The sequence below is a fragment of the Zasmidium cellare genome (genome assembly GCF_010093935.1).
Source record: "Zasmidium cellare ATCC 36951 unplaced genomic scaffold M409scaffold_6, whole genome shotgun sequence".
NCBI lineage: Eukaryota > Fungi > Ascomycota > Dothideomycetes > Mycosphaerellales > Mycosphaerellaceae > Zasmidium > Zasmidium cellare.
This window is the reverse complement of record NW_022986950.1, coordinates 283038-304145: the sequence shown is the minus strand read 5'-3', so window position 1 is coordinate 304145 and position 21108 is coordinate 283038. Positions and strand designations below refer to the sequence as shown.

Below are 21108 nucleotides of genomic sequence, written 5' to 3'. Positions count from 1 at the left end.
AGCCCATAGTAGAACTCCTACCAACATTTTCCGCGCTCGTTCTTTCGAAGGAGCCTTGGTCCAAAGTACGCTTCAGGCTCTGTTAGGCAGCTATGAGTAAAACAGGCTGTTGGGGATCAGGAGGCTTGTCTTTTAAGAATCAAGCAATTACAGTCAAACCTTCCAGACTTTCTCAATATCGACACGAACGAGATCAAAGTTTCAATATATCATCCATCGCATCATTTCACATTGTCTCACTTCTGATCGCATCCAGCCGCTCTCCATATCCTTGACGTCCATCTAGTCATCCTTGATGTCTCTCGGCCATTCCTGCAGTGACAACCTCCCCTGCACGTCCCTTCTCCGTGTCACTCTGCTCACACTCTGCAGATATTTGTGGAGTCAGGCCCATCTTTCTAGCCCTTCTGCGGAAGAATAAACGCTTGCCAAACTTCCAGGCCTCAATGCCAAGGAAGAACAACAAAGCCGAGATGAAGACGACGCTCCATTCCCAAGAGATGCCTTCGTGCTTGAAGACGTCGTGGTTAATCACGGGGATGTAGAGCGTAGGGAAGATAGTGACGAAGCCAGCGATGATGGCCCAGAAGAGAAATTTGTTTCTGCGCACATCATACCACCTGGGACTGTTTAGCACAGGGAGCGTTCAGTGCGGACAATACGATGTGGGCTTACCATTGAGTAAAATACTTGTTTGAGCCAGGCTGCATTCTGAAGAAACTCCTGCGCATATCAACGAGTTCCCACGCCAGGAAGAGAGCGAACCAGGTCAAGCACGCGAAGCAGGTGGCTCGGGCACGGAAGACCGTGTCGCATTGCTCTGAGTAAGCGTCATTGCAATTCTGACCAAGTTCGCCGTCACCAAAACCAAAAACGACTACTGAGAAGGCGCCAAGGCAAAGCGCCGCGACCCAGAGGCCATAGACAACCATGTCGGCCATGACTTCAAGGGTGAAGACTCCGCGTTTGAGACTCTGAGGTGGACGACGCATGATGTCTGGTTGGGCTTGTTCGAATCCGAGGCCCATGTCTGGCATGCCCGACGTGATCATGATGACCTGCACCACTCGTCAGCACAAGCTTCATTTGTGTTGGGCACACCGTCTGTCACGTACCCAGATAATCTCAACAGGTGCCAAAGGGAAGACGGAGAGTCCGCGCGAGTCCTTGAAAGCCAAACCGATCAAAAGTGTACATGCCTGAGCAATGTTTTCCGCAAGCAAGTGAAGAATAAACTTTTGGATGTTGTCAAACATGCGGCGTCCTTCTTCGATTGCGTTGATAATCGATGCAAAGTTATCGTCAGTCAAGACAATATCAGAGGCATCTTTAGCGACATCGGATCCAGCCTGGCCCATAGCAATACCCACGTCGGCTCGTTTGAGTGACGGAGAGTCATTGACACCATCACCAGTCTGTGAGATCTAGTCAGCTACACTTAACATTTCAAGAGCTTGTCCTTAGCGAATCGCTGGTGAAAAGCTCTGCGCATTTGGCAACACTTTCTCATCTCCATTGTGCATTCGGGCCAATAACCCCCCCTCAAAGGTTCGAGAAGACTTGAAGGCGGTGAGATGAGTGCGCCTTGCCATACGCCAGCGATCCGCTATCGACAACATGTCGCTCAGGACTTACCATAGCAGCAAACTTCTTTCTACGATGCAGAGCCTCAATCATTCGAACTTTCGTGTGCGGTGCGCACCGTGCTACCACCAAAGGCAATGATGGAAGTTGGTCAATCTCGTCGTCAGAAAGCTTGTCGAATTCGCTTGCAGCCATGACCAGAGCGTCAGAAACATCTTTGGGCAGCTGATTCAGTTCCCTTCTGGAGGGCAAAATTCCAACTTCGATGGCGATTGCTTTGGCGGTACCCGGATGATCACCAGTCAGCATGTGTACATCGATTCCCGCATGTCGACACTGTCTAACCGCGCCAGCCGATTCAGCTCTCGGTGGATCGTAAAGACCTCAAAGATGAAGCTGTTAGCAGGGGACGTGGAGAAGATGGGTTGCATGTCTCACTTACCGACTAGTCCGCGGAACGTCAAACCCGTCTCAATCTCATTCCTATCTACCTCTTTCTCATAGTTTGTATTTGTTGGTGCGTCGCGGCTAGCCAAAGCGAGCACACGAAGGCCAAGGGAAGCAAACTCCTCCATCTGCTCCAAGATCCGCTCTCGAACTTCATCGGTCATGGCAGCGGGCTCCGGTGTCTCGCTGCTGACGAAGAAGTGGGAGCAGGCCTGAATGACCCGCTCAACCGCTCCCTTCGTGAGAATATGCAAATCGCCCGTGTCAATATTTTCCATGAGAACGGACATCTTCTTCACGTCGCTGTCGAAAGGAAATTCGAGAACAGTCTTCCAGATTTGTTTTTTCCCACTGGTGAGCTGTGTGCGGTCCCACTTGAAGCGAAGGGCAAAGACGCTGATGGCAGTCTCAGTCGGGTCTCCTCGTCCGACCCATTTCCCTTTCTGATCCTGGTAAACAGTGGAGAGGTTTGCCAGCGCTGCCACGTCCAGGAAATGCTTGAGGTGAGTGTTGTCTTTTAACATATCTTCTCCAGAGATGATGTCTCCTTGGGCAATACTGTTGGAGCGTTCGCTGGCATCGGCAAAGCGCAAATCTCCCGAAGTAGGATTGAACGGTTCTGTAGAATTGTCGACGGAATAAGTGCCACAAGCGGGGATCCATGCCTTCTTCGTGATCATTTTCCCTTGCGTCAAAGTACCTGTCTTGTCTGAACAGATGTCTGTCACAGCCCCGAGAGCTTCCAGAGACTTGAGATTGCGGACGATAACATGCCTGTCGACCATCGTCTTTGTACCGGCTGCCATTGTAATCGTCAACACGACGACGAGTGAAGCTGGGATCATACTGAGGCCCGTAGCTACTGCGTAGATAATGACCTCCTGCTCGCTAGCAAAATCGTTTGCAGCAAGCACGATGATGGCACACACTACTGCGATCCAGAAAAGGAGAACTGCAAGTCGTGAGAGCTTTTTTTGCAGAGGTGTGCCTACATTGACGCCAAGGAAGCGGCCAACTGCGTCTGTGGTTGTCAAACTCCAGGCCTGGAGATATCGATGAGGACCAGCTCGACCCTCCTTGTTGCGTTTGACGGGGCGAATTCCAGAACCCGAAGCTCTAAGCGCAGCAGCGATGGAGCCTATCTCAGTTTGCAGACCAGTAGCATAGACAACACCACGAGCGCGGCCTTTGGTGACGGCGGAGGAGCTGTACGCAACATTCAAACGATCACCTGGACCAGTGTCTTCATCGCAGATGAGCTCAGGATCCTTTCGAACGGGAAGGGACTCTCCAGTGAGGAGGGCCTCGTCTGTCTCAAAGTTGACAGCTTCGATGAGTCTGTGAGAGCGCATCAGCAGGCGCGCATACTTGCTCTACTCCTCTGGCAAACCTCAAATCAGCTGGAATTGTGTCTCCGGTCTTCAGCTCCACCATGTCACCGGGAACAATTTCGACCGTTGGCACAGTGATACTTTCGCCGCCTCTGACAGCGGCAGCCGTCGGCGAAGATAGAGATCTCAACGAGTCCATGGTCTTCTCAGCATTGAATTCCTGCCAAAAGCCAACCGTAATGTTCAAAATTATAACAGCAGCGATGACACCGCCTTCGATCCAGGACCTGATGCCAAAGCTCACCGCCATCGCCATTACGAGGACCTGAGGGTCCGTGGATCAGCTGTCTCACCGCCAGAAGGAGGGAATGGATGCATTACTAGAGTCATAGCGTTGGCGATTTGTCGGAGAAGAATCTTTGGCGCGTTGACGCTTCCTGCTTCGCCCAGGTCATTCTTGCCATACCGATCCAGGCGCTCTTTCGCCATGGCGCATGAAAGACCGTCGCGGTCAATGGCCTCTAGCTCAGCAAGGACATCTTGGTGTTTCAATGCGTGAGCTGGCTGGGACAGAGGCAGATTGCCGCGCGCAGGAAATAGCTCCTGAGTCGGGTCTTTTTCTTTGCCCATCGTTGATCAGAAAATCTCCAGAGAAAGCGACGGAGCCGAGGGAGCGAAAGATGAAGGTGCTTCGAGGAGTGTTCGCAACATCAAAGCAGGAACTGGAATACCGAAGGCGCATAGAACCCTTTTCAAGTTTCTCCCAAATCGACGAACGCCGGCAACCAAAGTGGAACCTTACCTGCAATCCGCGGAACGTCCAACCGTCCTGGCTCTTGGCCGACTTCCACGTGCCTTGGCGAGAAAAGCCGATGTGGCATCTACACCAATAAACTCACCTCTCAACCTCAACATCTCTTGTCTGCCAATACCTCATGGCACACCATCCATGCTGGCCGAACGCAATCGTTGATGAAGTTTTCTCTTGGCAGGTATTGGAGTATTTGCCGCGGTGACATGTAGGACTGCCGTCACCCGCGCCGCTGGCGTTGCGAGAAGCTGAATGAAGCCGAAGATGTCTGGACTGCGCGCTTGGACAGGCTTGGAGAGCATGCTCATCAAGAAACGCGGACTTGTCTGGGCCAGCGTCTCCATCTTTTGAAGGAGGTGTATCATGCAGTCTTCGTGAAGTGGCGACGTTCTGAGCTTCTACAGTCTCTGGCATAAACGTTAGCAACCCCTGCTAGCGTCTTGCAAACAAATCCTGTCTGTGCGATTGAGCACTGACAGCGTGTGCGTGTCGACCTTTCACCGTTAGGCTAGCAGGGGTTGCTAACGTTTGTGCTGGGGACTGTAGAAGTCCGATCGCTGGGCTGGACGCATTGTGGCCATCCGAGGAGTGACGGAGGTGGCCACTGGACAAGACGCCAAGAGCATGAGATTACGGATTCGGCATCGCTAGACGATTACGGCGTTGTCCGCGGGCATGGCATGGCCACACAGGGAACCTTCGACAGTGTGCGAAAATGTTGGACATTTGTGATGAAGACGCAAAGAGCAGTCAGTCAATTTTATAGAAGCAGGCAATGGTTGCGTCCTGACAAACCCAGGGAAAAGACAATAATAAGTCGTGCACCTGCAGATCGCTTCTATTCGGGCGCTAAGTACGACTTGGGCCGTAACAATTCAAAACGTGGATGGCGTAGCGCGAGAGTATAATCTTGCATCTTTAAGAAAGAACGTTAGCTTTGCTCTACCAAGGACGGACAGCATGGTTACAGGCTATGTTCAAAACCTCATGATGAGATAGCCAATGGTGGAACGAAGCATCGTTGTGAAGGCAAGCTCTTGGCATGCCTGAGGCACCAGTAGGGCTGTGACGGCCCGCAGCACGAGTCAGCGTGATGATTAATTCGCGCGGCTGGGCTGGAGACTTCCCGTTTTCATCGAGTTTTCCTTCTCCAATTCCATCAATGCTGTGCTTCACGATCAACGCCATCAACACCATCATCGTGATGACTTCAATAAGTCGTGCTCAAACCACGCTCCGCAAGCCTCGTTTTCAATCCGAAGAGACGCGCAATGAAGCCGGACATTGGCCTCGTACGAGCACAGGAGAAGACCTATTTTGACGCTTAATGGCACTAGTCTGTCTGTGCACAGTGGCACAGGAACCCCCGAAGAAACATTGGTAGCAGTGGTTGGATTTATTTGCTGGAAACCTTGCGGGTACGCAACCTAAGCACGCCATTAGAATGGATATTCTGATCAGGCCTTGGCAACGCGAAGCCCTGTTACGTATCTACAGACAGAGCGCGAGCTCCGACAATTGAGCATGCCGGGTAGAGTATTTGATAAAACCGATTGCTCAGCGATATTTCCCTGGTAAGTCCATTCTTTCTGCTCGTCCATCATGCGATCCTTCAAACTGCTTGCTGCCAGTATTGCTACATTTCTTCCACTCGCTGTATCATCCTCCAGGCTCGAATATGCTCAAAATGACCTGCCAATCGTCAATTCAACCAATGGTGCCCTTCGTGGAATGAAGTCTCCGTTCCGTGGAGGTGTGACAGTCTACAAAGGCATCCCATTCGCTGCACCGCCGACCGGGCTGAACAGATGGACGGCACCAACGTCGCCTTCTCCATGGACTGGCGTACTCAATGCTACGGAATTTGGCCCTCAGTGTGCACAGACGACATCAACTTCAGCTGGGATCTTTAACAATGGAAAGAGTACATGGAGCGAAGATTGCTTGACCTTGAACGTTTGGACCCCTGCAATTGGCGAGTCTCAAGAAGTGTACCCGGTCTTCGTCTGGATCTACGGTGGCAGGTTCACGGGTGGTAGCGGAGATGTTTTGACCTACGATGGGTCCGGTCTGGCCAGTAAGGGAGTCGTGGTGGTGACATTCAATTATCGCCTAGGTTGGTGTATACGAACTAAGGGAGGAGACGCTTCATTGACACGGTATAGGTCCCTTTGGCTTTCTTGCGCATCCAGACCTCTCAACAGAGTCGGGGCACAATGCTTCTGGCAACTATGGCATCATGGATCAGCAATTCGCATTGCAGTGGGTTCAAGACAATATCGAGGCTTTTGGAGGTAATAAGAGCCAGGTCGTCGTGGGTGGTCAATCCGCCGGCTCAGCGAGCGCACTCGACATGATGTGGAGTCCACTCACGCCAAAGGGCTCCATCAAAGGAGTGATCCCAGAATCCGGCGCAAGAGGACCTCATGATTCTTTGACCGGAAGTCTGGCCACGAGCTATCGCAACAAGACTCGTGCCGAGTCTCAAGGGCTAGATTTTGTTGTATCGATGAACGTTTCATCAATCGCAGAGCTCCGCAACGTGTCGGCTACTACCCTTCTAACAGCTGACAACGACTCCGACGAAATTTTCGAGGGCACTGCATTCGAAAACATCACAGCAGCATTTATGGACCCTCCACTCTGGCGCCCCGTCATTGATGGCTACGTTCTCAATCACGGCTACGGCCAAGCTCTGGCAACAAATGATCATGCTGATGTTCCCATCCTCACGGGCAACAACCACGACGAATCTGGCGCCACACCTGATCCTGGTCTCACAGTGGCAGACTACCAGACTTACGGCCAGATGTTCCGCAACTTCTCGAGCCAGTTCTATTCCTTATACCCGGGCAACAACTCCACCCAAGCAGACGCCGGAAGCAACGAGTTCTTCCGTGACCTCAGCCGCGTCCCCACCTGGAGCTGGGCTAAAGCCTGGACTGCCGGTGGTGCAAAGAGCAATGTCTACGTCTACTTCTTCAACCGTGCTCCTGCGGAGATCAAAGCTAGTGGAGCCTACCATGGTAGCGAGCTTTGGTACACGTTCAACAACATCCCTTACGCAGACTACAGCAATGTCACCTGGGAGTCGTACGACTACGAAGTTGAAAGACAGATGTCGGAGTATTGGTACAATTTCATTGCCACCGGCAACCCGAATGGTGGTAATTTGACCTACTTCCCACCGTCCACGGCTGAGGAGAAGCAAGTGATGTACTTGGGCGATAGCTGGGGTTCGGGAGTTCTGAGTGCTTCTGAGGAGAAGTTCGACTTTATTCAGAATTGGTTGTCGACACTTTTCGAGTGGTAGAAACAGAAGGCACAGGGACATGCCAATCCAAATCAAGTCTTTGTCAGCACATATGCGAATCGATCTGGTACGAATCGCGACGGCGATGAGCGGACAGTGTCGATGTCGCCGAGTATCTCTCAGGCTGCCCGTGTGCTCTACTATCGTCCATAAAAAAACTCAACTGAAAGCTAGGTCTCACCACACTCGCATCGAGCTTCGCTGGTGAGATCACTCTTTCATTGATGCAAATATCTCACAAGCTGAGGTACATTGAGTTTTCGAACGTCCAATTCTCTGTTGCCGGATTTTCACGATGGTCGGCCTGCAACAATTTAATATCGAACCTGGACTATTGTGCGATCTTTACTTCTCTGTTCAACGATTTGTCGGTTCCGAACGGGGTGCTCCGTCGGACTGTATTCATCCGTCAGCACCGCCATGTTTAACGAAAATCTCTAGCAATCCGCTGTGAGGTGATGGCGATAATTCACCCAGCAAAGCCACGAGACCAATCCAATTCCTCAAGATGCAAGAGACCACCAAGAGACCAAACTTTCCCAGGCCCGACTTCACGACCAGCTACACCGACAAGCAACAGCGAAGACTCCCGCAATGCATCGCCCATCGTGGTTTCTCAGCCCGGTACCCGGAAAACACCATGGCTGCATTCAAAGCTGCCGTCGACGTTGGAGCCCATGCGCTCGAAATGGATCTGCAGCTCACCAAAGACGGAACTGTAGTGGTCAGCCACGATCCGACATTAGAATCTCAATTCGGCCGCCCCGGAAAGATCGCAGACCACGACTGGCACGACATCAAAGACCTGAGGACGATCAAAGCGCCTCATGAGCCTGTGCCAAGATTCGTCGATGTGCTGACATGGCTCTCGCAGCCCGAAGCGCAGCACGTGTGGGTGCTGCTGGAGATCAAAGTCGGCGGCAATGCGAAAGAGATCATGCAGAATGTCCACCAACTGTTCCGGTCACAACCAGCTGGCCAAAATGCCAGAGCGTGGAATGAGCGGATTGTGATCACGGTGCTCCCACCCTCCTACCTGACCCTGGCCGCCGAGTACCTGCCCGGCTTTCCAGTCGCACACGTTGGCTTTTCGTGGTCCTGTATCAGAGACCTCCTACCGATCCCCGGCCTGAGCTTCAACATCGCATTCCCATTGCTCGTGCTGCCAGGAGGGAGTGGGCTTTTGACGCAAATCCAGAAGAAACACGACAAGCCGGTGTATGCGTGGGTGGTGGATGAAGAACACACCCTGAAGTGGTGTATCTGGCGGGGACTCGATGGTGTCCTTACCGACGACTCCGAGAAGTTCCTGGAGGTTTGCAGAGGGTTTGATTTTGAAGCGAGAGAGCCTTGGTTCCCATTTACTGTCAGGACTTATTGGGAGGCGGTGGTTGCTGTGGCTGGTATGGCGTGGAAAGCTTGGACGATGAGGACTGTACTCACTGCTCCTCGATATAAGTAGAAAATGTGGTAGAGGACGACATCGAATACTAGACGGCAATTTTTTTTAAAGGCATAGTGATTGCGAGAACACAAATACAAGCCCATACAATTTCCATTATTGTTGACTTTTCGGCCACCGTAGCTAGCGGTTCCAGCCCCTCGTTCACCTCCTGCCTTGGAGACTCTGCACTCTTCGCCATCACCCGAGAGAAGCTACAAAAATGAGACAACGAATCACGTATCTACTGCCACAGGGCACTTCGGTAGACCCAAGCACGATCAAACTCACAGACGATGGCCTGGACTTTGACGACTTGGAAGCTGCAGCAGAAGAAAGACGAATCACCATTGGCTTGACCCAGCTCCCGGAAGAGGTTCGACAATGCAACACCTCACATCATTGTACATGTACTGATACATATATCAGATCCAAACCTTCCTCGCAGACTTCCACGAGCTACACATCCGCATCGCCTCAGTCCTCAACCACCCCACATTCTCACCAGCAGTCTCCCGACTGCCACCTGGCCTCCACGCATTCTTCACCCCCAGGACGCCCAATGCCGACACCGGACTATGCGATGGCCTGAGGAATATCCTTGGCGAGAGAGTGAAATGCTCCAACTCATCCGAGTCATTCAGCAAGCCACCCATTCTGTCGGAACGCTTCGCCGCTTCGTCGACGTATCAATTCTACAACTCGCCGCTGGATCTCGCTGTTGTTTCGCAGGTTCTCAGGGAGGGGATATGTGGGAAGTTTGAGGAGGGATCTTCGTTGCACACGCTTTGTGGTGTGCTTGCGGAGGCTGAGTCGGCGGTCAATGTGGATTATGACTTTGATGTTATTAGTCATGCTGTGACTATCACCATCTTGTGGCCTCCTGTCACGAGAGAAGGCACTATCCGGCCAAGGGTAGCAGCGAAGAAGTTGGAGGCGGAAGATCGACTTGAAGTTGGCATTCTGTCGCCTGAAAAGGCTGATGAGCCGGAAGAGCTGTCGATGGGAGGCTACCTGACTGTGATTGGAGAGGACGAGCGACCGAGTAAGTCACCAAACTTCACCCTCTCATCACCTTGACTAACCCCACCGCCAGACCCCACAATCTTCTCCTTCCCCTCCCGACACCACCCTCTACCCCAACACGACAAAACAACATACACAGCAACCTTCGCACCCCCAACAGGCCTGCACCCAAAACTAACCCTCTCCCTCCCCGCATCCACCCTACAACCCCCCAAAGAAGACTCCTGCGCCCTCCACGCCTACTGGACTCTCCCCACCGCCCTCTTCATAGACCGCTACCAACTCTCCGACCCGCTCTTCCTCGCCTCTCAAAACCTCATCGCCCTGCGCTCCCTCTCCGGCGCCCAAGATCTGGAAGCGCCAGATTGGGCCGTGAAGCACCCCTGGGGAAGCGCGGCATTGTTTGAGCTCGCAACACCCAACGTTACAACCACCGCCGAGGATGGGTTCTGGAATATCACCATCCCCACGCATCTCCGCTACGTCAACTCCACCCTCTCCATCGACGGCAAAACACCCTTGGCGATTCCTTGGCCGACAGTTTTCTGGGCGTGCGAAGCGCAGGAAGGACTCAAAATGTCCACGAACCCGTTCGATCGCGTCAATCTAGGCTACGATGGACTGTTCGGGCCGAAGACGATGTTCTACCATGTCCCGCCCAACGGAGAGGTGGAGAAATTGGTGGAGTTGCTCTGGGTGCCGACTTTGGACGTGAAGAATAGTGGGTGGGTCAGCTTTGGGACGGTGCTGGCGGTTTTGCTGGGGTTTGGGTGGGTTTGTTGGAGATTAGTTAGGGGTGTGGGTGGGAGTGAGAAGAAGGAGGGGGAGGGAAAGAAGGAGCAGTGCTTCTGACACGCTATAGCCTTCTCCATTAGCTATATACGGTGTCATTACAGCAGCACAGGACCACAACATCCTTTCTCCAGCTCCCGTCCCATAATAAATCTGTGTGAAAGTTGAAAATTCGCCGCGACTGTCGGACCTAGTTATAGACGGCGATCGACCACCTCACAGCAAGATCCGACGTTAGATATCGCTCATATCATCCTCATCAGAAGCCTCTCCGCCGGACTTCGTATCCCACGGGACATCCTCCTCAGAAACCTCGACAGCAGTGAGATAATCCAGCTTCTCCTTCCCCTCGAACTTGAGTCGCGACTCCAACAGCGGAGCCACAAGGCCTGCAGCTCGACCCTTGAGCGTCTTAAGCGCAGATCGAATCGTATCAGCGTCGTCGTCCTCGAGTGGAAAGTTGTCGCGATCCCAGTAGTCTTTCAGCAGCGTCTCCACAGGCATGTACGCATCGCCGCCCTTCTGAATGAGGCGATGGAAACCGGCTACGCTCAGGCATTCACCACCGTCGTGGTCGCAGATTGCGGTTTTGATCTTCGGGGCGCCTTTGTCGCCGGAGTCGAGATGTTTGAGATGCACGGCGATCCAGGCGCGGAAGACGCTGATGATGCTGAAGGCGATGGGGCAGAATTGGTGACGGGCGTGGGCGGTTTGGGTGGACTTCGCTTTCGATCTGCTTGGAGCATCCACCTGCTTCGTCAAGGTCTGACACAAAACTTTGCGCTCGACGTCTTTGCGAGTTTGATCCAGCGCCAGCGACTTGGTTGCGATGCTCTCCAGGACGGTGTACGGGATGTTCTTTTGAGGGACGCTCCAGTGCCACTCCGGATAGCAGCCGGCGACATGGGTGAATGCTTCGTTGTAGATGAGCAGGTTCTCCAAGTTGATGCCTACCAGCAGCCAGCGAGCGGCGTCTCTGGCGATGGCTGACCACAGTTGCTGGCTCTCCACGAATTCCAGGAAGGTATTGTTGACTGCAACAGAGATGGAGGAGACAGCTTGGGTAGCCTTCGCGATTTGAGCGACAAGCTCAATCTTCTCGAGGGCCGCCACGATGTCGGTGTGTGAGATGCCTGGATTAATCCGCGGGAACGCAATGATACGGATGAACGTTTCATAGGTCGCGATCCAGTCGACTTTGGGCGGGTCGTTTTGCGCGAGTGCGTTTGCTTCAACTTCAACAAGATCCTCTTCGGCCTTGATCTTCCTAGACGGCTTTTCCTGTTGCTTGTCATCCACCAGGACAGTTGGCTGCTTGTAAGCCTCGTCTTCGCAGTCAGCACTCATGGTGTCTAGAGACTTCCGTCCCAGACAGGGCATCACACCATCTGCAACTGGCTTTTGCAGAATGAACAAATGCTTGATGCCATGACCGCTGGCACCCACGACAGTGTTAGTGGCGAGCTCGTGCTTGAAGATTGGAGAAGCTCGTTCAAGATCTTCAGATCGTAGTCGGTACGTCTTGCTCAGATCAGCAATGTCCAGAATAATGACAAGGTCGCCGTCTTTTTGCAGTTTCTTTGGTCTTGCTGCAGCCAGGGCATCGTCGAGGAGTGTGGCCGGTTTTGGTTCACCCTCCTCGACGACGACATCAGGTAGTTGCTGGTAAGATTTCGATAGCTTATGCGTGATGAAGAGTTCGACTGCTTTTTGGAGGTTGCCATTGGTCTGCAATAAGTATTTGTCGGCTTCGAGCTCACTGGCTCCGGTGAACTTGGCAAAAGTTGAAATGGAGTCGGTGCAACTGTTTACGATGGTCTTCGCTCCAGCGCCCGTCTTGTCCATCTCTTCATCCTCCATGAATGATGCTGGCGTGCTTGCTTCACGGACCGCTGCAAAATCTTCGTCGCCAGTTCCTTGTGCTGGAGCGACTGGCTCTATATCCGATCGCTGAGCCGGAATGCAGCCAGTGAGAGACTCTTCTTCATCGTCTATGACTCGGCGGGTCTTGGCGCGACGTGTGGCTGTGTGCTGCTCAAACGCCATACCACGGATGTTCTCCGTGTCGGATGTAGAAACGTCGCTCATTTTGATTTGGCGTGGAAGTGAATTGCCCGAGCCTCAAGTGTTTCGTACGATGGCGAAGCAGTGGTGTTGGTGAAATATTGTGATGCGAAGAGTTCGCCGTTGCTTTTGTGGCCCCGTGCTTGAGGCTGTCGTCACTCACTTCACTCTCGCCGTGTGGAGCAGATGTCAGACTTCCTGCGCCTGTGAGCACAATCACTTCTTTCTCACTTTTTTTTCAAGGCCCGAGCTTGCGCCTGGCAAAAGTATGCGCTAATGTGCAGCTGCATGTGATGGTCAGGCTCGATCTTAATCTCGCCGCCCATTCCCGTGATTCCGTATGGAGTGACGACGTTGTACACAGACGGCAAGGCCAGTATTGCTGATTAGCGGATAGCATGTGATGACCAAGAGCTGGGTAGAAGTGAGAAGTTAAGACCCTTTTCACATGCTTTGAGGCCACATGTGACACGATTGCCATCAACAACTGCTATGCATACCTCTTCATACATCAGTTCGCGTTCATGCTGTAGCGGCCTCTCCATGCCGCGCGCTTCCCATCTCGATGACCCCAGGGATCTGCGGCTCCATTCACGCACTCAATGCTGAAGACAGGTTCTCCCACTGGCTGGGCAAGCTCAATGATGGCCCCGTGATAGCGCCTCGTGGCTGGGTATGAATGGGTCCCTGCAATGCAATCGGACGTCGGGTGCATCTGAATATCGACCTGGTGATGACTTCGTTCATGAACCACACCTGCCTCTCAAAAGCGAATCTCATAGCTGCCAGCCCTGGTCATATACCTCACCCACTTCACGCTGGAGTAGTTGCCTTTCTCAAACACCTTAAGATATCGAACAAGCAGTCCCGAACTCGTGAACATCAGCAAACTGAATTGCATGCTCAGAGGCGGTCGACTCCAGGCTTTGTGGGTGGTCATGGCGCTCAAGTCCGCTTCTGCGGATAGTACAAACTCACTCTGGCCGGTGAATCGTGCGATTTTCCATTCGATTACGTTCTCACTAGGAACATACTTCGCCTTGCCTTGGCTTGTTCGATGTGTTGTGTTGGCTGTGTTGAGCGGAGTCGGTATTCGTACTACGACGTTGGTTGCGAAAAGTTTACTTCCGTAATTTGAGCGGATAGCTATCGAGTACTCGACTTTTGAGCGGCCGATCTCGTTGACAATGGCGTGGACCTTGAATGGGAGGTTGACGTTTTCGGAGCAGCGGTATGTCATCAGTTGGAAGGAACCATCAGGCGGGATAAAAGAGATTGTCCGGTCGGTTGTGAAGGAGCTCAGCTTGACGCATTGATGGAGCGAGACATCTTCCAGGGTTACGCTTCCTGCTGCTGCTTTGGTCGCCTTGTTTCCGGACAAGTTGCCAGTAGGTCCTGCTTGATCTAGTCCGCCAGAGTGAGATCCAAGAGTGAGAGCGTCATTGAGGCCGAACTTGCATTCGGGTGTCCCTGAGAGGTATGCACGCATCTCAATGGCTCCGTTCACATCCGCTCGTAGTACTGTTCCTGAAGCAGACACCAGCAGGTTGACATCTTCGATGACATCCACGAAAGCCTCGTTCTTGCGGTATTTGATGTTGTCTCTTCGCCAGCTCAAGGCTCCGGTGGCCTGCATGGTAATCTTGCTGCTGTCTTCCAGTGCCCGCTCACTCTTCACTCCCTCCGTCGTGATGTACATCTTCAGCGTCTCAGTCTCCGTATTTTGTGGATATCCAAAATCCAGGATCTCGTCCAATAGTTCATAAACCATAACAAAGTTGCTCTTCACTGCCTCCTCATCGAATCGTCCAAAGTAGCTCTTGCCCAGCTGAACCAGCTTGTACAAGAACTCAAAGACCAGCGCACTGTTGACATTGCCCTTGCTCACGCCAACAACGTATATGTTCTCGCTCTTGATGTGGCTGAAGGTGGTGCTTCCCAAGGTGAGGATGGGCGACCGGATCTGAGGATTGCTAATGACCTGGATGCGGAAGACGTCGGCCAGCCGAGGGCGCATGTCCTGACGAAAAGCGCGCAGGATGAGCAGTTCGCCCTTTTGGTTGAAGAGCAGCACGCCGGACAGCATCTTGGCGGCTTGTGTGCGGGTATTGATGTGGTGGGTGGTGATGATGGGGTGAGGTGCAGAGGTGCGAGTCGGAGGTTCGGGCTTCGGATCGAGCTTGACGCCAGCGCGTCTTCGCAAACGCGCCTCAATTTGATGATCCCTTTAACCAATTCAACATACCACAACTCGAGATGCCGAAGCGGCGCAAAACAGAAGACGATGTCGAAGATGATGACCCTACGCCTAGGAAGACCCGCCGAAGTGCCAAAGGCGAGGAGAAGCCATCGAGTCCAGCGCAGACAGGAACGCCCTCGAGCCGAAAGTCGATCTTGAAGAATACCCCTACCAAAGCGAATGGTCTCAAATCGGTGGAAGCGACCCCGAGCTCGCTGAGGAAAGTCCTATTTTCAACACCGCATGATAGGAAAGCAGTTGAAGAGGAGGAAAATGAAGAGACGCCAACCAATACCCGCAATGACCGCTCGGCTCGTAGGAAGAGTCAACGGACGCTGCAGAAACAGATTGCCGAGACAGAAGACAGCGATGAAGAGGAAGATGAGCGGGAGGAGGCTATTGCGCAGGCAATATTGGGCGAGGATGAGGAAGACGAGGTGGAAGATGCAATGGATGTGGATCCACCCTCTGCACCGGATACACCCTCCAAAACAGGACGACCTCGAGGACGACCGAAGGGCAAGCGGCGTGAACGAACACCCAGTCCACCACCAGACCTACCGCCACACGAGCTGTACTTCTTCCAGAACAGAGCTGGCGGCAACAAAACTTCATCCAATACTCTACCATCGCATCTGCTCTTGAACCACGAGGACTACTTTGCCCAAACCAAGGATTATAAAGACCCTCATGAGCCTGACATGGCACGCTTGAAGCAGCTTCACAAACGATCGTTCGATCAATGGATCTTTGAGTTGGAGGAGGGCTTCAACCTGTGTCTCTGCGGGTACGGCTCGAAACGCAATCTCGTCATGGACTTTGCCGAACACTTCTACGCCCAGTCCGAGAAGACACCCAAGATTGTGGTAGTCAATGGCTACACTTCGGGTTTGGTAGTTCGGGACATCCTCACAACTTTGGCGGGCGTTGTGCTTCCGAAGACTTCGAAACTTCCAGCCCAGCCAACTGCACTCCTGGACTTGATCAAGGTATCCATTGCCACGCCGGTCACCCTGATTATCCATTCGCTCGATCACCCGAATTTACGCAAAGCCCAATCCCAATCTATCTTGGCAAGCCTTGCATCTCACTCGAAGATCTCACTCCTGGCCACCTGCGACACGCCGAACTTCCCACTCCTCTGGGACATCTCACTTGCTTTCCAGTTCAACTTCCTCTTCCATGACACCACCACGTTTGACCCTTACACAGCCGAGATCGAAGTCGTGCAGGACGTCAACGCTCTCCTAGGTCGGAGTCGACGGACCTTGGGTGGCAAAGACGGTGTAGGTTATGTGCTGAAGTCGCTGCCGGAAAACGCGAGGAATCTCTTCCGAATCCTCGTTGCAGAGCAACTTGCATTGGCCGTAGATGGAGAGCAGGGATTTGGCGTAGGCATTGACTCCGACGCCGAGGACGAAGATATTCTGGGCGTGGAGAATGAAGACGACATCGGCATGGAGCAAGACACGCCGTCAAGGAGGAAAAGAGGTAGGCCGCCGAAGAAGAAGAAAGAAGCAGCGCCAAAGCCTGTGCAGACACAAGCCGTGGGCGTGGAGTATCGTACGCTGTACCACAAAGCTGTGGAGGAGTTTGTGTGTTCGAGCGAAGTCAATTTCAGGACGTTGCTCAAGGAGTTTCACGACCACCAAATGATTGAGTCGAGGAAAGACGCCTTGGGCACCGAACGACTGCTGGTTCCGTTCAGAAGAGAAGAGCTCGAAGCCATCTTGGAAGAACTGGTCTGAACAAGACGTGCACATGCATCGAGGTTGAATACTCTATGCTACTACCTATGAGGTCTCGCGGTGAGGCGATAACGAATCTGATCAAACGCCTATTGCTATGCGTGCTTTTTCGAAAACCATCATCCCGCAACGACGTGGTCTACCACCCTCGCTTGGCCAACTTGTTGGTCTCGGGCATCTTCTCAACATTAATGCCCACCATGGCCTCGCCCAATCCAATGCTAACCTCAGCCAGCACCTTGGGATCATTGTAATGAGTCGTCGCCTGCACAATCGCCTTGGCCCTCTTCGCCGCATCGCCCGACTTGAAAATGCCCGAACCCACAAACACTCCATCACAGCCCATCTGCATCATCAACGCCGCGTCCGCCGGCGTCGCAATTCCACCAGCCGCAAAGTTGACCACAGGCAGCCTCTTCTGCCTCGCCGTCTCCTTCAACAGCGCGAAATCACATTCCAACTCCCTCGCCATCTGCCGCAGCTCGTTCTCAGACGCACTGCTCGCCCGCGCAATCTCCGCGTTCACAGTCTGCATGTGCCTCACAGCTTCGACAACATCCCCAGTCCCAGCCTCTCCCTTCGTCCTTATCATCGCAGCCCCCTCGCTTATCCTCCTCAACGCCTCTCCCAAGTTCCTACACCCGCACACAAAAGGCGTGTTAAACCCACTCTTATCCACATGGTGCGTCGGGTCCGCCGGCGTCAACACCTCGCTCTCATCGATATAGTCCACGCCAATCGCCTGCAAAATCTGACACTCGACGAAATGTCCAATTCTCGCCTTCGCCATCACGGGAATGGTCACGGTGCGCATGATATCCTGGATCATGGACGGGTCCGACATGCGCGCGACGCCGCCTTGCGCGCGGATGTCGGCGGGCACGCGCTCGAGGGCCATGACGGCACAGGCGCCCGCCTCCTCGGCGATGCGGGCTTGTTCGGCGTTGACGACGTCCATGATCACGCCGCCTTTGAGCATTTGGGCGAGGCCCGCTTTGACGGCGAAGGTGGATTGGGCGGGGTTGGAAGTACTAGCGGCGGCGGTGGTCTTCTTGACGGTGGAGGGGTCTGGGCCAGGCGTGCTGGCGTGGCCGTTTGTAGCGGTCTCCATCTTGACGGCGGTGTTGTTGTTGTTGTATCGGAAAGCGGAGGGGGTGTGCTCGGCGGTGCCGTTGGATGCCATTGCAAGTTTATAAGACAAGACAATCTGCTCTGACTCAATGGGTCGTCTGCTGTAGTGACCGTCCTCGCTGTTGCTGGGGTGAATCAGGAAGTGCTATCCTGAGGGTGTGTGAGGGCAAGGGCGTAGGGCGTGGAGTGAGAAATGGAATGGGTAGCTGCGGGCGAAGTCGGCATTGGCAAAGAAAAAAGTCATCAAAGTGTAGCAGTCATGCTCTGAACTTTCCCCGCCGCGGGGTCCAGATCTCGCTCGCCCTGACGACGGCGATCGGGCTAGCTACGGTGGGCTAAATTATCGGATTGAAGGGACTCGCTTTCTTTGTGCTTTGGTCACTACGACCTCCTTAGCTAGAACCTACTTCAATATATTGTTGACTCCGAAGCCCAAGATCTTGATTCTCCAAGATCCTTACTTGGTACGCCGTCGTCGATTGCGAGGACAAGCGACCGCCTGAATAAATTTCAATTTACGCGCAGTCGTAAGAGCTGCAGCAATCATACGACGTGTGTGCAAGGGACGTGAAAACACAAGATCCCTTACATGCTCGCGTATGCTCAGCTTTTTGGCCTCCGAGAAAGGTCCAGCATGGTTCCACCGTTGCTCTCGCTCCCCAGGCGACATTGCCAGCCTTGTGCTTTGGCGCTAGTGCTGGGCTAGTCTGAATGCAGCATTCGCTGCGGAAAAACGACCAAAATGAAGAACTCCCAAGACTCGTTATAAGACATGTGTCGGCACAGGAAAGTAGTGTCACTCCTTACAAAGATCGAACGCTCTCTGAAACGATGTAAGTACAGTGAGGACGACATGCTCGACTCTGTCTAACAGAGAAAGCACAGCAACTTTCCCGTGGCTCGATGGAGTTCTTCGACAGCGCTCCTACATACACATGTTGCACCAGCAGCAGCGATTTTCATCTCATCATTCGAAACCTGGGGTGCATTCCTCTTATCACGATCACACCTCCCTTCGCGAGCACGAGCCTCCCCGGCTATCGAGCAAGAAAGCCGGTCAAGAAAGCCGAACAAAGCCGAAGGTTACAAATCCCCTTCAACGACGATAGGCATTGGGAAACTCTATTGCAGCGCAAAGGGGGTTGTATCTCAATAGCGATTTCTATCATTTGTAAGACCCGTGATCAAGCTATGGCATTCTGCTTCCACGGAAGTCATGCTGCAACGTCTGATTCTCCCAAGGAGAATGTACTCAAGAGGCATTTGAGGTGCGTGTGTCGATTCTACCCTGGTCTCTTTGATTGGGCATTGAAGCTGGCTCCCCCGTCCAGTCAATCGCAGTCACATCCGTCCAGCGAGCGAGTCTCGTCGTGCCATCTTGATTCGCAACTATGTCGAACCTCATCCGCGACGCGCCTCTCGGGCAACTCATTCGACTTATTACTCGGGACAAATACCTGCGGTACGCTGAGGAGGAACCCGACTTCCAGCTACCATTGCCCTATGTCGAAGCTCTCGAGACGCTGCGACAAGAAAAGTACCCAACCACGAACGCATTGTTTCCAACCAACCCGTCAAATGAATCGATCGACTCATGCTGCAAGAAAGCTCCAGACAACGAGTCGACGTCTGGTTGCGAGGCACCTCAAGACAGGACCGTACTACACAAAGACTTCCAGCCCGCCAGCAAGACTCTCGATACGCCAAGGGTTCTCCCCGGCGGAACAATTCTCGTAGACTGGTATGGGCCCACAGATCCCGATAATCCTCAGAACTGGAGTTCGAAAAAGAAGGCATTGGCAGCTGGTATCATCGACCTCTATACCTTGACCGTATATGCCGGCTCCGCAATCTGCACTCCCAGCTACGAAGGCATCATGGAGCGCTTTGGGGTCTCGATACAGGTCGTCTCACTGCTGCTGTCCATGTACGTCCAAGCATACGGCATCGGTCCTATGCTTTGGTCACCACTTTCCGAGATCCCTTCCATCGGACGCAACCCTCCGTACATCATCACCTTCGCGGTTTTCACGATCTTGATCGTCCCGACCGCCCTGGCCGAGAACTTCCCTGGTCTCGCCGTACTTCGCTTTCTCCTCGGATTCTTCGGAAGTCCTTGCCTCGCTACCGGCGGCGCGTCAATGGGAGATTTATACGACTTCGCCAAACTCCCCTACGCCTTGTCTCTGTGGGCTTTCGCGGCAGTCTGCGGGCCCGCGACAGCTCCGCTGATCTCCGGCTTCAGTGTTGCCGCTGAGAATTGGCGATGGGCCTTCTGGGAGATGCTATGGATGTCAGGACCAATTTGGATACTCATGTTCTTGCTGCTACCAGAGACGTCTTCTCCGACGATCTTGCTCCGTCGAGCTCGTCGATTACGTGCAGCCACTGGCAATCCGTCCTTCAAGAGCCAGTCCGAGATCGATCAATCCAAGATCACAGTCCACGACCTCGTCGTCGAGTCCCTATGGCGTCCGATGCAAATGATGCTCCTCGACCCTTCCGTTGCCTTCACCGCTATCTACTGCGCCCTAGTCTACGGAATCTACTACTCCTTCTTCGAATGCGTGCCTCTAGTCTTCGGCCAAATGCACGGCTTCAATCTAGGAGAGCAAGGCTTGATATATCTATCCATCCACATCGAGGCCGCCATTGCAATTGCGTTCTATTGGATCTATATATGCTGGTGGGTGGAGCCAACTGTTCGAGCGAACAATGCCGGTCCACCAGAGCGTCGCTTGATACCAGCTCTCCCAGCCTCGATTCTTATGCCGGTCGGTTTGTTCATCTTCGCGTGGATTGCCTCGCCAGATATCCATTGGATCGCACCAACTATTGGAATCACCATTTTCATTAGTGGCATCGTCGCCATTTTGCAGTGCATCTTTCTGTACCTCCCTCTGTCATACCCGCAGTATGCAGCCTCGCTGTTTGCTGGTAATGACTATGCTCGCTCGACGCTGGCGGCGGCGACCATTCATTTCTCGCAGCCGCTGTACGATAATCTTGGGGTTCCGAGAGGTGTGACGCTGCTGGCTGGCCTGACCGTCGGATGCATCGCTGGTGTCTTTGTGCTATGGCACTATGGGGACAAGCTAAGAGAGAGGTCGAGATTTGCTCCGACGTAGTGGTCGATGGAGGATGGGTCTTCGTCTTGATATATCAAACAGCCTGGTGAGCT

The 21108-nt window shown here is 53.2% G+C and overlaps 9 protein-coding genes across 9 annotated transcripts; 5 read left to right on the top strand and 4 right to left on the bottom strand.

Annotated features, from left to right (window-relative positions):
* Positions 1–286: 286 nt before the first annotated feature.
* M409DRAFT_35839 (uncharacterized protein) lies at positions 287–3992 on the bottom strand (the record flags this gene model as incomplete). Its single annotated transcript, XM_033810454.1, has 7 exons — positions 287–620; positions 676–1058; positions 1116–1415; positions 1636–1967; positions 2027–3369; positions 3422–3687; positions 3744–3992. 7 exons carry the CDS (start codon positions 3990–3992, stop codon positions 287–289), a joined length of 3207 nt encoding a protein of 1068 aa, XP_033671739.1.
* A 1783-nt stretch (positions 3993–5775) lies between these two features.
* Positions 5776–7486, top strand: M409DRAFT_18821 (uncharacterized protein; the record flags this gene model as incomplete). Its single annotated transcript, XM_033804664.1, has 2 exons — positions 5776–6289; positions 6339–7486. 2 exons carry the CDS (start codon positions 5776–5778, stop codon positions 7484–7486), a joined length of 1662 nt encoding a protein of 553 aa, XP_033671738.1.
* Positions 7487–7994: 508 nt separating this feature from the next.
* On the top strand, positions 7995–8948 carry M409DRAFT_18820 (uncharacterized protein; the record flags this gene model as incomplete). The annotated part of the gene is made up of 1 exon (XM_033804663.1): positions 7995–8948. The coding sequence occupies one exon, from the start codon at positions 7995–7997 to the stop codon at positions 8946–8948; it is 954 nt and encodes a 317-aa protein (XP_033671737.1).
* A 202-nt stretch (positions 8949–9150) lies between these two features.
* On the top strand, positions 9151–10805 carry M409DRAFT_63892 (uncharacterized protein; the record flags this gene model as incomplete). Its single annotated transcript, XM_033815820.1, has 3 exons — positions 9151–9303; positions 9357–9972; positions 10024–10805. The coding sequence occupies 3 exons, from the start codon at positions 9151–9153 to the stop codon at positions 10803–10805; spliced, it is 1551 nt and encodes a 516-aa protein (XP_033671736.1).
* Positions 10806–10979: 174 nt separating this feature from the next.
* On the bottom strand, positions 10980–12833 carry M409DRAFT_18818 (uncharacterized protein; the record flags this gene model as incomplete). The annotated part of the gene is made up of 1 exon (XM_033804662.1): positions 10980–12833. One exon carries the CDS (start codon positions 12831–12833, stop codon positions 10980–10982), a length of 1854 nt encoding a protein of 617 aa, XP_033671735.1.
* A 739-nt stretch (positions 12834–13572) lies between these two features.
* Positions 13573–14895, bottom strand: M409DRAFT_18817 (uncharacterized protein; the record flags this gene model as incomplete). The annotated part of the gene is made up of 1 exon (XM_033804661.1): positions 13573–14895. One exon carries the CDS (start codon positions 14893–14895, stop codon positions 13573–13575), a length of 1323 nt encoding a protein of 440 aa, XP_033671734.1.
* Positions 14896–15065: 170 nt separating this feature from the next.
* Positions 15066–16796, top strand: M409DRAFT_63890 (uncharacterized protein; the record flags this gene model as incomplete). Its single annotated transcript, XM_033815819.1, has 1 exon — positions 15066–16796. One exon carries the CDS (start codon positions 15066–15068, stop codon positions 16794–16796), a length of 1731 nt encoding a protein of 576 aa, XP_033671733.1.
* Positions 16797–16935: 139 nt separating this feature from the next.
* Positions 16936–17979, bottom strand: M409DRAFT_63889 (uncharacterized protein; the record flags this gene model as incomplete). The annotated part of the gene is made up of 1 exon (XM_033815818.1): positions 16936–17979. The coding sequence occupies one exon, from the start codon at positions 17977–17979 to the stop codon at positions 16936–16938; it is 1044 nt and encodes a 347-aa protein (XP_033671732.1).
* Positions 17980–19318: 1339 nt separating this feature from the next.
* On the top strand, positions 19319–21055 carry M409DRAFT_51093 (uncharacterized protein; the record flags this gene model as incomplete). The annotated part of the gene is made up of 1 exon (XM_033811712.1): positions 19319–21055. One exon carries the CDS (start codon positions 19319–19321, stop codon positions 21053–21055), a length of 1737 nt encoding a protein of 578 aa, XP_033671731.1.
* Between the last annotated feature and the right edge of the window lie 53 nt (positions 21056–21108).